The 12727-nt window shown below is 53.1% G+C and overlaps 1 protein-coding gene across 4 annotated transcripts in view; it reads left to right on the top strand.

Moving 5' to 3' along the window:
* LINGO1 (leucine rich repeat and Ig domain containing 1) overlaps nt 1–4011 on the top strand; it is a 176252-nt gene extending 172241 nt beyond the window's left edge. For all 4 annotated transcript variants that reach the window (XM_033070476.1, XM_033070475.1, XM_033070474.2 and 1 more), the window contains one exon: nt 1706–4011. In XM_033070476.1, the coding sequence (XP_032926367.1) occupies nt 1718–3559 (1842 nt within the window). In that variant the 5' untranslated portion in view covers nt 1706–1717 and the 3' untranslated portion in view covers nt 3560–4011. The remainder of the gene's footprint in view (nt 1–1705) is intronic.
* The last annotated feature ends 8716 nt before the right edge of the window (nt 4012–12727 follow it).

Below are 12727 nucleotides of genomic sequence, written 5' to 3'. Positions count from 1 at the left end.
GCCCAGGAGGCTCCTGGCCATGGGGAGGGGTGACATGGGCACCCACTGACAGCCCAGCCCCAGCCTGGGGAACAAATCCATATGCAGCCTGAGCCATGCCAACCAGGGCGCCATCCTGGCTCCAGGGCAGCAGCCCCAGTCCCAACCCCACCCCAGCAGCATGGCAGTGGTAGCAGCACTTTGCAGCCTGGCTGGGGCCCCAGGCACTCCCACTGGGAATGTTACCACTGCACTGGGACATGCTGGCCCAGGGCCAGCAGGAGGGAGCTCAGCATCACTGCCAGGGGAGCTCAGCAGGACCAACTCCCATCCCTGCACCCCCTCGCTTTGGGGTGATGTGTTCAGTGTGATCCCCACTGAGCAGCCCCACAGAAGGAGCAGGGAAAGGGGAGGTGGAAGAGGACAGGGAAATGGGAGGAAACCACAGAGGGTTCCTGTGGGGACACTCCAGGCCTCACAGCCCATCACCCACTGGCTATGCCAAGGCTGGTGGTTCCCAAGATGGTGCTGGTGGACATTTTTATGGCCAGTCCATCATCTCCCATCCTTGTATCTTACAAAGAAATTTTGAATAATTTTTGGCAACAAAAGTGATTCTTGGGTCATATATCTGTATGAAATGATGAATATGAGCAGATGCAATGACAGGAATGTGCAGAATGTGTACCAGCCCCATAAATAGTGCTAGAGCAGGGAAAGTAATGGGCAGGGTATACAGTGATGGATACAACCAGAGCCAATGGAAGTAATGGATTGGGTGTGTTCGGTGATAGCCATAAATAGCATTAGTGGGAGCAGCGCAGAGAGTAACATAACAATAGCTATAAACAGGGGCTGGAGTAGCCAGAGATCTAATATGCACTATTGATATGATTTGATTCCTCCTAACAGCCTGAACAAGGAAATAAATGCAGCAGTGCAGCGTGACAGGGAGCATCCACTTCTCTGGGATGGCTTTGGGCTGGGGCACGAGCCAGCCCATGAGCCCCCAGGGAGGCCTCCCAGCCCTGCCCAGGGACAGCAGCAGGAGGCTGGGTCTGGGCTCCTCATTATCCCAGAGTCCCCTGGATCTGATTGAGGCTACAGCTCACACACTAGGCAGTGCCTGCCCAGTTGCTGTTTCTGGGGGGGAATGGTTTGGGTCTGCCCTTGCAGGCTGGCATGGTGGGAAGCAAGGAACTGGCCCTGGGGACACACTGAGAGCAGCTGGGGCATAGGGGAGCACAGAGGGAGGGAGCTGGCTCCTGCTGAGCTGTCAGTGTTGCTCACCCCAAGTGGGGTTCCCCCAGACGCTCCATCCTGTGCTCAGCTCCTCTGTTTGCAAAGCAGCCTTTATATTCAGGCTCCATCTACAGGGAATGGAATAATTTCAAGAGCTTAAAATAGGATGTAGATAGATGTGTTTCGTATTAAATTATTTTTTTAAGAAGCAGAGGAAGCTGTCTGACACAGATTCCTCAAGGCCTTCCACTCAAAAGTCTATGCACGTTCAGTCATCAAGTGGAAAGTCAGGGAGTGGGGAAGAGAGAGGGTCTTGAAGTCAAAGGGCTGGATTTCAAAGGGTGGAAAATTGAACCCTCTGCTGTGCATTGGTGGTGCCTTTTGCCTTCCTGCCACCTCTGCCAGGACACCAAAGCTTTAGCCCTGACCGTGCCTGCTGTTGCTCACATGCCCCTTGCTCTTTGTCTCCTGCTGTTCCCTGCAGGTGAGAGATAGGATGGTAGCTGGGGAGGCGAGCATGCGCAGCCCAATCCTGGCCTGCTGGCAGCCGATTCTCTTGCTGATGCTGGGATCCATCCTGTCCGGCTCCGCCACAGGCTGCCCGCCGCGCTGCGAATGCTCTGCCCAGGAGCGCGCCGTCCTGTGCCACCGCAAGCGATTCATGGTAGTGCCAGAGGGGATCCCCACCGAGACCAGGCTGCTGGACTTGGGCAAGAACCGCATCAAGACGCTCAACCAGGATGAATTTGCCAACTACCCTCACCTGGAGGAGCTGGAGCTGAACGAGAACATTATCAGTGCCATTGAACCTGGGGCTTTCAACAACCTCTTCAACCTCAGGACGCTGGGGCTCAGGAGTAACAGACTCAAGCTGATCCCCTTGGGGGTGTTTACTGGACTCAGCAACCTTACCAAGCTAGACATTAGTGAGAACAAAATTGTGATCCTCCTAGACTACATGTTCCAGGACTTGTACAACCTGAAGTCTTTGGAGGTGGGGGACAACGACCTTGTCTACATCTCCCACCGGGCCTTCAGTGGCCTCAACAGCCTAGAGCAGCTGACCCTGGAGAAATGCAACCTGACCTCCATCCCCACGGAGGCCCTGTCTCACCTTCACGGCTTGATCGTGCTGCGGCTGCGCCATCTGAACATCAACACCATCCGGGATTACTCATTCAAGAGGCTGTACCGGCTCAAGGTCCTCGAGATCTCACACTGGCCCTACCTGGATACTATGACATCCAACTGCCTCTATGGGTTGAACCTGACCTCCTTGTCCATCACCCACTGCAACCTGACGTCCATCCCGTATGTGTCGGTGAGGCACTTGGTTTACCTCCGGTTCCTGAACCTGTCCTACAACCCCATCGTCACCATCGAGGGCTCCATGCTCCATGACCTGCTCAGGCTCCAGGAGATCCAGCTGGTGGGAGGGCAGCTCACCACGGTCGAGCCCTTCGCCTTCCGCGGCCTCAATTACCTGCGCATCCTGAACGTGTCAGGGAACCTGCTGACCACCCTGGAGGAGTCAGCTTTCCACTCGGTGGGCAACCTGGAGACGCTCATCCTTGACAACAACCCCTTAGCCTGCGACTGTCGGCTGCTCTGGGTTTTCCGGCGCCGATGGAGGTTGAACTTCAACAAGCAGCAGCCCACCTGCTCCACCCCTGAGTTCGTTCAGGGCAAGGAGTTCAAGGACTTCCCCGACGTCCTCCTGCCCAACTACTTCACCTGCCGCCGAGCGCGAATACGGGACCGCAAACCTCAGCAGATCTTTGTGGACGAAGGCCACACGGTGCATTTTGTCTGCCGGGCAGATGGGGACCCGCCGCCCACCATCATGTGGCTCTCTCCCCGGAAGCACCTCATCTCTACCAAAACCAACGGGCGGCTCACTGTCTTCCCTGACGGCACGCTGGAGGTGCGCTATGCCCAGATCCAGGACAATGGCACCTACCTATGCATCGCCAGCAACGCGGGTGGCAACGACACCATGCTGGCCCATCTACACGTGCGCAGCTACTCCCCAGACTGGCCCCACCAGCCCAACAAGACCTTCGCGTTCATCTCCAACCAGCCCAACGAGAGCGATGCCAACAGCACGCGCGCCACCGTGCCTTTCCCCTTTGACATCAAGACTCTCATCATCGCCACCACCATGGGCTTCATCTCCTTCCTGGGCGTCGTGCTCTTCTGTCTGGTGCTCCTCTTCCTGTGGAGCCGTGGGAAAGGCAACACCAAGCACAATATTGAAATCGAGTACGTGCCACGCAAGTCCGACGCGGGCATCAGCTCTGCTGACGCGCCACGCAAGTTCAATATGAAAATGATTTAACCAGGCAACAATTTGCAAATAATAATGGTGTTGTTTTGTTTTTTTTTTAAAAAAAAAAGAACAAATGAACAAATAAAAAATAATTAACAAACGTTGCTACAAACATACCGACCTCTCTCCTTCCACCGTGCCCTCTGCCCCTGTCCAAACCCACTGCGCCCGCACTGTCACCACCTCCTCCTCCTCTTCTTCTTTATACCAGGAAAACATTCAACCGATGTCTTCAGGACTCCTGTGTTTGTAAGGACTTTGTCTGATGGACTCTGGTGTCAGATATAACTCTGAGAGGGGAAAAATAATGGGGGGGGGGGGTGGGAAAAAGAAAGAAAAAAGAAATAAAATCAATAAAAAAGTTATGAACTTTCTTCTGTAACTTTGATTTCAATAATTATGGATTTTTATGAAAACTTGAAATAATAAAAAAACCCTATTTCCTATAGATAGTTGGAATGCAAAATCTTGACTTCTTGATCTGTCCAGTTCTGTACCTGGCAAGTGCTTGCTTCCTTGCCTCAGAGGCACTTCCCAGATGCCTTGCCAAGAGCAGCCCCAGGCCAGGGTGAGTCTCCTGCTGACTCCAAAGGTACCTCCCACAGTGCCTGGTAGCACCAAGAGCAGGCTAGCTATTTTTCCTGGATTTATAGTCAGTTCCCCTGCCCATCCCCGAAGCCTGTGGAGCAGGGCTGTGTTCTCCTGCCCTGTGTGGGAGGAGAGCACAGAGCATCCCTGCAGGGCTGGCCCTTCCCGTGGCCTCCAGGCTGGGAGCAGGGCTGGGAATTCTACTGCTTCTTCCATGGGGAGAGGAGCTTCTGCCAGCCTTTGCAGCAGTACCAGGGTGTCTCCTCTCCTACAGGGGACAATCTTGTGCTCTGCACAGCTGTCCCCATGGGCAGGGATGTGACACATCCATTGGCAACACCCACGTGGGTGCCTCCAGCAAGTGGTGCCCGGTGGCTAAAGCAGCTCCAGCACTGCTCCCCAGCTGCCTGTAATTCAGGACCTGATCACTGGCAGCCAGACTATCAAGCACCCTCAGGCACATCCAAGGGAATTCAGCTTCCAGGCTCACAGGAGAGCTTGTCTGCAAGTGGAGTTCCATAGGTGTGTAAACACAGGCTTAGGCTGAGGCAGAGAACAAGCACAGGCTGTGACACACTGTCTGCCCTTGCCTAGCACCACTGTGCCCATCACCACGGGCTCTGGCCACAGCAGCATCCTGCCTTTGCTCAGCTCTGGGACTCCAATCGGGTCAGGAAGGTCTGCTGCCTCACAGAACAATGGAGTGGGTTGAGTTGGGCTGGGCTGAAAGAGACCTTAAGGACCATCTGATCTCCCCAAGAAAAGGGGAGAAACTTGAGTTAAATTGGCCATGGGCTTCCAGGGCTGGAAGCACAAAAGATCTCTGCAAATGGCGTCAGTGTGGGCACTACAGGTTTTATAATCCTTACTGAATCAGCAGGTGCTTCCCAACCTTCCCAGCTGCCACCAAGAGGGTGGCACCACACTGACCCCCCTGGCCCACCCAGCCTCAGTGACACCTCTGAGGCAGAGGACCCCAGATTTGCATTCTTGATTTGTAAGGCACCCAAGGAGTCTCCAGGGATCAAAGTCACTACAAGATAGTAAAATGTAAGTGCCAGGAACCTGGAGCCCCAAGAGGGGAAAGACTGGATTTACTTTTCTTTCAGCAATGTGCCAACCTAGAAGAACCAACCTGAAGCATCTGTGCTGTGGGGAGGGGGAGTTTTTGCTGATCTCAGCTTTGTGTTCATCTTCAAACAAAACATCTTATGTTTCTTTCTCCACAGCAAGTTTCAGAAGCTTTGATTTGTTCTTTCCTCATCTCTAACACATCCTTCCTTTGTAACTTTCAAACCAATACATTTTTAAAAAGCCTTTGGCTTTTGTTTTGCTTTTTAAAAGAGCGAAGCAAAATGCTCTTTATGAGCTTCCCTTCCCACCACTGTTTAACCAGTATTTCCAGCGAGCTGAACACAAAACTGCCAACAGCAACACACAAACCTAAGGGTGAAGCTGAAGGCAAGCCCCAGAGACTGCAGATCCTGCTCAAGGGGCTCAGAGCAGCATTCCCCCAGGGATGCACAGGGGCCTCAGCCCTTGGAGGACGAGTCCAAGCCAAGTGGAGCCAAGCAAGCAAGAACTTCAGGCACAGAAAGCTCAGCCTGAGCCTGGCTGCCAGGACTGACACCAACTCAACCAGCTGAGAGGTGGAGGGGGGTCTCTGACCCTGGACAGCTACAGGCACTGGCCACCCAAAAGAGCTGCTTAATTGGCTCCAGTTACCCCATTTAATGCTGTAATGAAAAGAGTTAATTCAACATACATACATTTAAAAAAATACTAATAACCAAGTCCAGTGAGCAATTTGTAGAACATTACAGAACCCCAGCAATCAAAGGGGGAACTTTCACTGTCTAAAAAAGGTTATAAAACAAAAACAAAAAAAGAGAGAGAGCACATGATTTCTTTTCTGTAGAACATCTCAGGAATTTGCCCAGCTCAGCCCTGTCTCACGGCCTCACACCTGTCCCCAGCCCACCACCTCTGCTGCCCAAAATCCTCCTGAGGGAGGCCACACTGCTGCCTTAAATCCCAAGCTGCAGCTCAAATCCCTCATTAGTGAGAGTGCCTGATGCTCTGTGGCACTGCTGCCTGCCACACACTTTGTTACCCACACTGATTTTTTAATCTTCGATGCTTTGTGAACTGGATAATTTTTTTTCCAGTCACCATGAGATTGAAGCAGATGGATGGAGCAGAAGAAAAGCATCTCAGAGTGGCCAGCAACTAGGCTCAGCCATTTTCATAGCTGGTAAAAATGAGGAAAAAAAAACCAAATCCAAAGAATAGACTCTCTTTCTCTCCTTTGCTGAGATTTACAGTGTTTCTATTGCAGTTTACTCAGGGGTGAGAAAGCAGAGGCTGGGTTCCAGCACTGCTCTTCAAGGAACCGTGGCCCATGTGTCAGAGCCAGACAGCAGTTTCCACTTGTTTCTTCTGAATCACAATAAATACAAACCACTTTATAAAACAGTTTAACAGAGGTAGCAAAAACCCAGGGAGTTGAGGCTTAGGGCATGGAGAGCAAATATACCTTACCTCTTCCTCTTCCTACACTGGGAGTCCCATGGGGATCTTTGTGACAGGCAGCGAGTGTGGGGACACAGCAGGGAGGAGGATGAGTCCTTAAACAGCAATTCCAGCCTGGGAACATCACCCACCAGGTCCTTCCCTCCCCACCAGCTCCCTGTGTTGCCCCAGTGCCAGGGCTGGCAGGTGCCAGGGTTGTGAGCACCCTGCAGGACACATTTACACCCACCAAGCCCCTGACCCTCCCCATCCATTCCTGTGCCCACTCAGCTCCTCTCCATGGACCACCAGAGGGACACAGAGCATGTAGAGGGGCAAGGGGGACCAGAGAAGAGGGGGTCAAGCTGGCCCTTCACCTTCTGTGCAGCACAGCTCTCCAGCTCTGCCCTCAGCCCCCCCAGCTCTGCCCTCAGCCCCCCAGCTCTGCCCTCAGCCCCTCTGCTCTGCCCTCAGCCCCCCAACTCTGCCCTCAGCCCCTCTGCTCTGCCCTCACCCTCCCAGCTCTGCCCTCAGCCCCCAGCTCTGCCCTCAGCCCCCCCAGCTCTGCCCTCAGCCCCTCTGCTCTGCCCTCAGCCCCCAGCTCTGCCCTCAGCCCCTCTGCTCTGCCCTCAGCCCCTCTGCTCTGCCCTCAGCCCCCAGCTCTGCCCTCAGCCCCCCAGCTCTGCCCTCAGCCCCTCTGCTCTGCCCTCAGCCCCCAGCTCTGCCCTCAGCCCCCCCAGCTCTGCCCACAGCCCCTCTGCTCTGCCCTCAGCCCCTCTGCTCTGCCCTCAGCCCCCAGCTCTGCCCTCAGCCCCCCAGCTCTGCCCTCAGCCCCTCTGCTCTGCCCTCAGCCCCCCAACTCTGCCCTCAGCCCCCCAACTCTGCCCTCAGCCCCTCTGCTCTGCCCTCACCCTCCCAGCTCTGCCCTCAGCCCCCAGCTCTGCCCTCAGCCCCCCCAGCTCTGCCCTCAGCCCCTCTGCTCTGCCCTCAGCCCCCAGCTCTGCCCTCAGCCCCTCTGCTCTGCCCTCAGCCCCCAGCTCTGCCCTCAGCCCCCCCAGCTCTGCCCACAGCCCCTCTGCTCTGCCCTCAGCCCCTCTGCTCTGCCCTCAGCCCCCAGCTCTGCCCTCAGCCCCCCAGCTCTGCCCTCAGCCCCTCTGCTCTGCCCTCAGCCCCTCTGCTCTGCCCTCAGCCCCTTGTCTCTCTGCCTGAGCTTGCTGCCTTCCCCTGCTTCTATCAGGCCTTATCACACTTAATTTTACTCCTTCTCTCACTAACTGCCCTCTCTCTCTTATCTCAGCTTCAGAGCCAATATTTTACTCTCTCCCTTTTTTCTTCCTTATCACTCTTTTTTTAAAATACTTTCTGCCTTCTGTGCTGCTCCCTCGCTCTCCTGCCATTTCTCTCTGTCAAGAGCTCTCCTCTCTCCACCATGGCGTTCTTCCTGCAGTCCCCTCTGCACACAGGTTTCTCCGCATCATTTCTGCCTCACTCCTCCCCTGGAAGGGTCTCATCCTGCTCCCACCACAGCGAGCAGCACACAGAGAGGTAAGACAAAAGAGATCTTTGGGCTTTGATTATCTTTTCTCCTTTTTCCCTTCCCTCTCTTCCCCCATCTCCTGCCTTGTCCCTCTTTTTCCACCTCAACATGGAATCTCCAGCCCTGCCCAGCTGAGACAGGACAGGGACTTTGCAGTGCAATCCCTGCTTCCAGGCTTTTGCAGGACACAGCAGAGAAGAGATTTGAGGTGGGATTGAGGCTCAACACCCCAGAGGAGATGGCTGAGGCAGCAGCCCTGCTTCCCCTCTCCCTGGCCCTGCCAAGGTACACACAGCTCCTCCAAGAAAAAGCCTATTGCTTTCCTCTCTTTTTCCTGGATCTGTATCTGCATGCTTATGATAGATTTACTGTGATTCTATCAGTTTGTGATTAAAACATACAAATTTTATCAGGCCTTTTTCTTATTTTCCATAATCCTCAGCATTCAAGGCAATCAAATTTTAACTGGAAAGCATGGGCTGTGCTGTTAGTCCCAGTGTAATGGAGAATGGTTCATTCCCAATCCACCTCCATTACTAAAGAACTACTGTGGTTCTAAACAAAATACTGTCCTGTGAAAGAGATTTTTCCTCAATTCCTTTTAAAACAATGTCCTTATCTGAGAAAAGGACTAGATGAACAACACAAACTGAGTTAAGCATGATGTGCCCTGCCACTGTGGTTTGCTCCCAAGCAGAGTTTCCCTGCAGATTTGGGTGGGTGCTGAGGGTCTCAGGGTGACCAGCCTGCAATGAACAGGTGGCACGTGTGGGTCCCTGTCAGCTGCTCCATGTCAGCTTCCAGCACCAGGCAGTGGGTAGCTCCAGCTCCTCTGCAGATTTCATCATGTGCCTGTTACGATCCAGGTAAAAAGACATTTCATTCAAATGAGCAAATTTATTCCAGTGGCACTTTAATAACAAAATCAATTAAACTACACTTCCCAGCAGGGCTTTATCATATGCTATAGCTACAGCATATTGCCTGGATACACTAAATTCTCTCCCTGAAATAAAGTGCAAAGTTTAGAAGACAGATGACACCATTTGCAGCACTAGTAGGATAATACCCTCATAAATCCATGGCCACCTGGGCACTTCAGAGTCACACACTGCACTTGGTGGCCACTGGGAACTTCCCAATGACAGTGAGAACTGGAATGAGACCTTTGTGCTCCTGGGGCTCACAGTGCAGATGGAGTGAGCGTGGGCTGTGGAGCACAGCCCTGTGTCAGAGCAACGAGGATCAGTGCAGGTTACCTCATCTGTGGTGGCCCTCACTGAAAGAAGTGTCTCTGACCAGGCAGAACGGTGAGCATCCAGTCTGGACACCAGGCTGGCCTCTCCCAGCAGAGTTCTTTGGTATCACCACCAAGCCAGCAAAATGATGGGACAGTCAGGAAAGGCTGCTGGTCCTGCAGGCAGCACCCTGGGAAAGGCAGCTGCCCAAGGAAGCTCCCACTTAAGGGGGCAGTGCCCAGTGCTGTGCTCCCCTCCATGCAGGATCCCAGCCTGAACCCTGGCCCAGGCCACCCCTCTCACTCCCTCCCCACCTCCAGCTCTCCCTCAATTACTGCCTGCTGTTTCATCATTGCTGTTTCCCATATTGTCACACTCCAGCATCCTGCCTGACACGAGATGATGGCTCTTCCCTCCTCCATCATCCTCCCAGACCATCACCCATCAACTCTCCAAACGCTGCTCTCAGCCATTCCTGTCTGCCAGTCAGCCATTTCCCACCAGCTCTCTTCTCCTCATCATCCCTTCAGCTTGTGCTTCCCAAGCCTATCAGTGTTCCCCAGCCTCGAGTACTGAGAAACTAATTAGCTCACTACAAAGATTGAGGAATAATTAGGGACTCCACTGAAAGCACAAAACTAGGGCATCTCGCCTTAAATAAACGCAGTGAGAGTCTCTGTGCTGAGCTGACGGCCGCAATTGCTTCGGGCAGATGATTGCTCCACTCCCTGTCCCTCGGCTCCCTCCCCCAGGGTGTTCACCACAGCTGCCTCTGCCTCCCTCTCACCCTTCAGGCAGGTGCTTTCTGGGTTTTTTGGCTCGTGTCCCTGCACCTCCTCCCCAGATCTCCACAGCTAGCCAGGCACTAAAGCACGCAGGTAGCATTCCTGGAAATGCTGGTGCTGCCTCCTCAATAGTGCACCATCTCCATCTCTCTCTGGGGGAAAGCTAGAACTAAGCATGGAAAACAGCAAGAAAAACATTTGCAAAATTTATTTTTCAGCTGTCTCTGCTGGGTAGAAGAGAGGCTAAAACAGTCTTTCCCCTGGGCAGCTCCACTGTGATGGGCTGGAGCATGCCCTTCCCCATAATGAGTCCCTACAGACCAGGGTGATACGAGAGGAGGATCTGGGGGCTGCACACGTCCTTCTTTCTCACACACACCCCATGCTGGGGACTCCCTGTGTGAGCACACGGAATTCCCTGGTGACACACACCCTCTAAGGAAATCCTCCTGCCTCCTCCAGGTAATGAGCAGGTAATGAGAGTTGAAGGCAGCCCAGGCTGAGGTGTCCCTGACCTTCAGCATTCACTCATCTCCTGGCACTGTGAACCATCCCTCCTCCAGTCACTGTCCCTGCCTGAGGAGCTACTCACAGCTTTGGCACCTACTAATGATACTTAATAAAAACCTGACACTCAGCCCCTGAATCTCACCCAGAGACCTGAGACTGCCTGATAATGTCCTCAGCCATTTGTGAAGGAGCAGCAGGGCATGGGGAGATAAGCCTTGCTTTAAGGCCTTCAGAAGAGCCTCTCCAGGTCCTGCTCCCTTTGAACCCGATCAATGCAGGCTGAGCAGCCCCTCCTGCCTTCACCTGTGGTAAGGAATGTTGGTGGCCAAAGAGACAAGTTCTCTCCTCAGGGAGAGGAGACCAGCCACCAAAGGACCTCATGGATACTCTGGCACTTCACAGACAGCCACAACCCCTCCCATCCAAAGGTCTTATGGCCTCATGGGTTTGGTTTGTGCTTCTTAGGGTTTTCTAGTTCCTCAGATCCCCTGCCACAGAAGGGACAGGGAAGGAGAAGTGGGAAGAGGGTCCTAACTTGGCAGCCTACATCAAACCAGTCCTCATCTGATTGCATTCTGTAATGTACTCATTCCCTAGCCTGCAGCAGCAGTTGTGGCAGTGGTTGCCACCCCCAGATCCTGCTTGCTGCCACCAGTGAGGTGCATTTACTCAGCACACCCAGCATTCTGTATATAAAGTTGCACTGCAAATACAGCTCCCTTTTCTGCAGCCCTGAAGGGTTAAGGATTCCAGAGAGCAGGTGAGGCCAAGGCAATCCAGGGAGGGTTGGATATGCTGTATTTGCACCCTCAAATGGACTGGAGCAGCTGCTCCCTTCTCCTGGGTGGCTGCTTAAAGGGACAATGCCAAGGTCAATTAGACCCAACCCTGGACCTGCCTTTTCTTTCTCTTTTTCCCAGGGCTCACAAGTGTTGACTATTCAAATGGATGAGAATTCAGGACAAAAAGCAAGAGAGATTCAAACACCTTCATCTAAGAACCCTTCCGAGGGTTGGCAAGGCAGCTCAGCATTGCCTGCTCCACAAAGCACAGGGGAAGAGACCCAGAGCTTTTCTAATTCCCCCACTTCTCTCTCTGTGTACCTGAATAGTGTGTTTTCATACCCACCGAGTCTGCTCACAGCATGTAAATCCTCTGTGGCAGAGCCAATTTTGGGATAAAACCTCCACTATGCCATCTTACATCAGGCTGAGAACAGAGGCAGGACCAGGCTGTTTGCTCTTGACCAAACCCCCTTGGTTCTGCACCAGAGGAGTCCCTGGGCATTGCTCCAGCCTGGCAGAGGGCTGCCACCAGGCAGAAAGGTGAAGGAGTGGATGGGACAAGGCCCTCCATCACCCTCTACAGTGAACCCCTCTGACAGGATGCTCTTGAAGCCAACCTGCCAGTGTCTCCACATTCCTGGTGGCTCCAGGTGCAGCTGACAGCATTCAGCAAGGTTGTGCTGCCAGGACCCTAGCACCAGCTCAGAGCATTCTTCAAATACAGAAGTGTGATGAGGAAGAAGAGATACAAAATCACCTCAGACAATCTTGCCCAATGACAGAAGGATCCTGCTGCAGCATCTTTCAAGGAGGATGAGAAGTGCCCTGAAAGTCTGAGATGGGTTGGGATCTGTGTGGAACTGGAGGTTTCTTCTGGCACAAGGCCCTCACAGATGGATGCTCAAGGCAGCAAACAGACAGACGGCTTTATCCTGCAGTGCAAGTGGGGCTGCTCTTGTCTTTCAAACACACTCCTAATCATTTTTAAGATCTCTGCCTCAGAACTATCTTTTTGATAAAACTAATCACAGGCTTAAATTACAGATAAATACCTGATATTAAAAGAACAGTCTGAAAAGAAGGAAAGGGGTAGTTTAACGGTGCTCATTTTCCCTGCTTTTCTACACATCTTGGGCTATTTAACTGCAGAGCTTATGGAGCTTCACTCTGACAGCTCTCCTTTCTTTCAGATGTGGCTTCTACGAATGTTTCCCCCGGTTTCT

This window comes from Catharus ustulatus, chromosome 12 (assembly GCF_009819885.2).
Source record: "Catharus ustulatus isolate bCatUst1 chromosome 12, bCatUst1.pri.v2, whole genome shotgun sequence".
Taxonomy (NCBI): Eukaryota; Metazoa; Chordata; class Aves; order Passeriformes; family Turdidae; genus Catharus; species Catharus ustulatus.
Note: the sequence above shows the minus strand (reverse complement) of the source record. Positions and strands in the feature narration are given on the sequence as shown.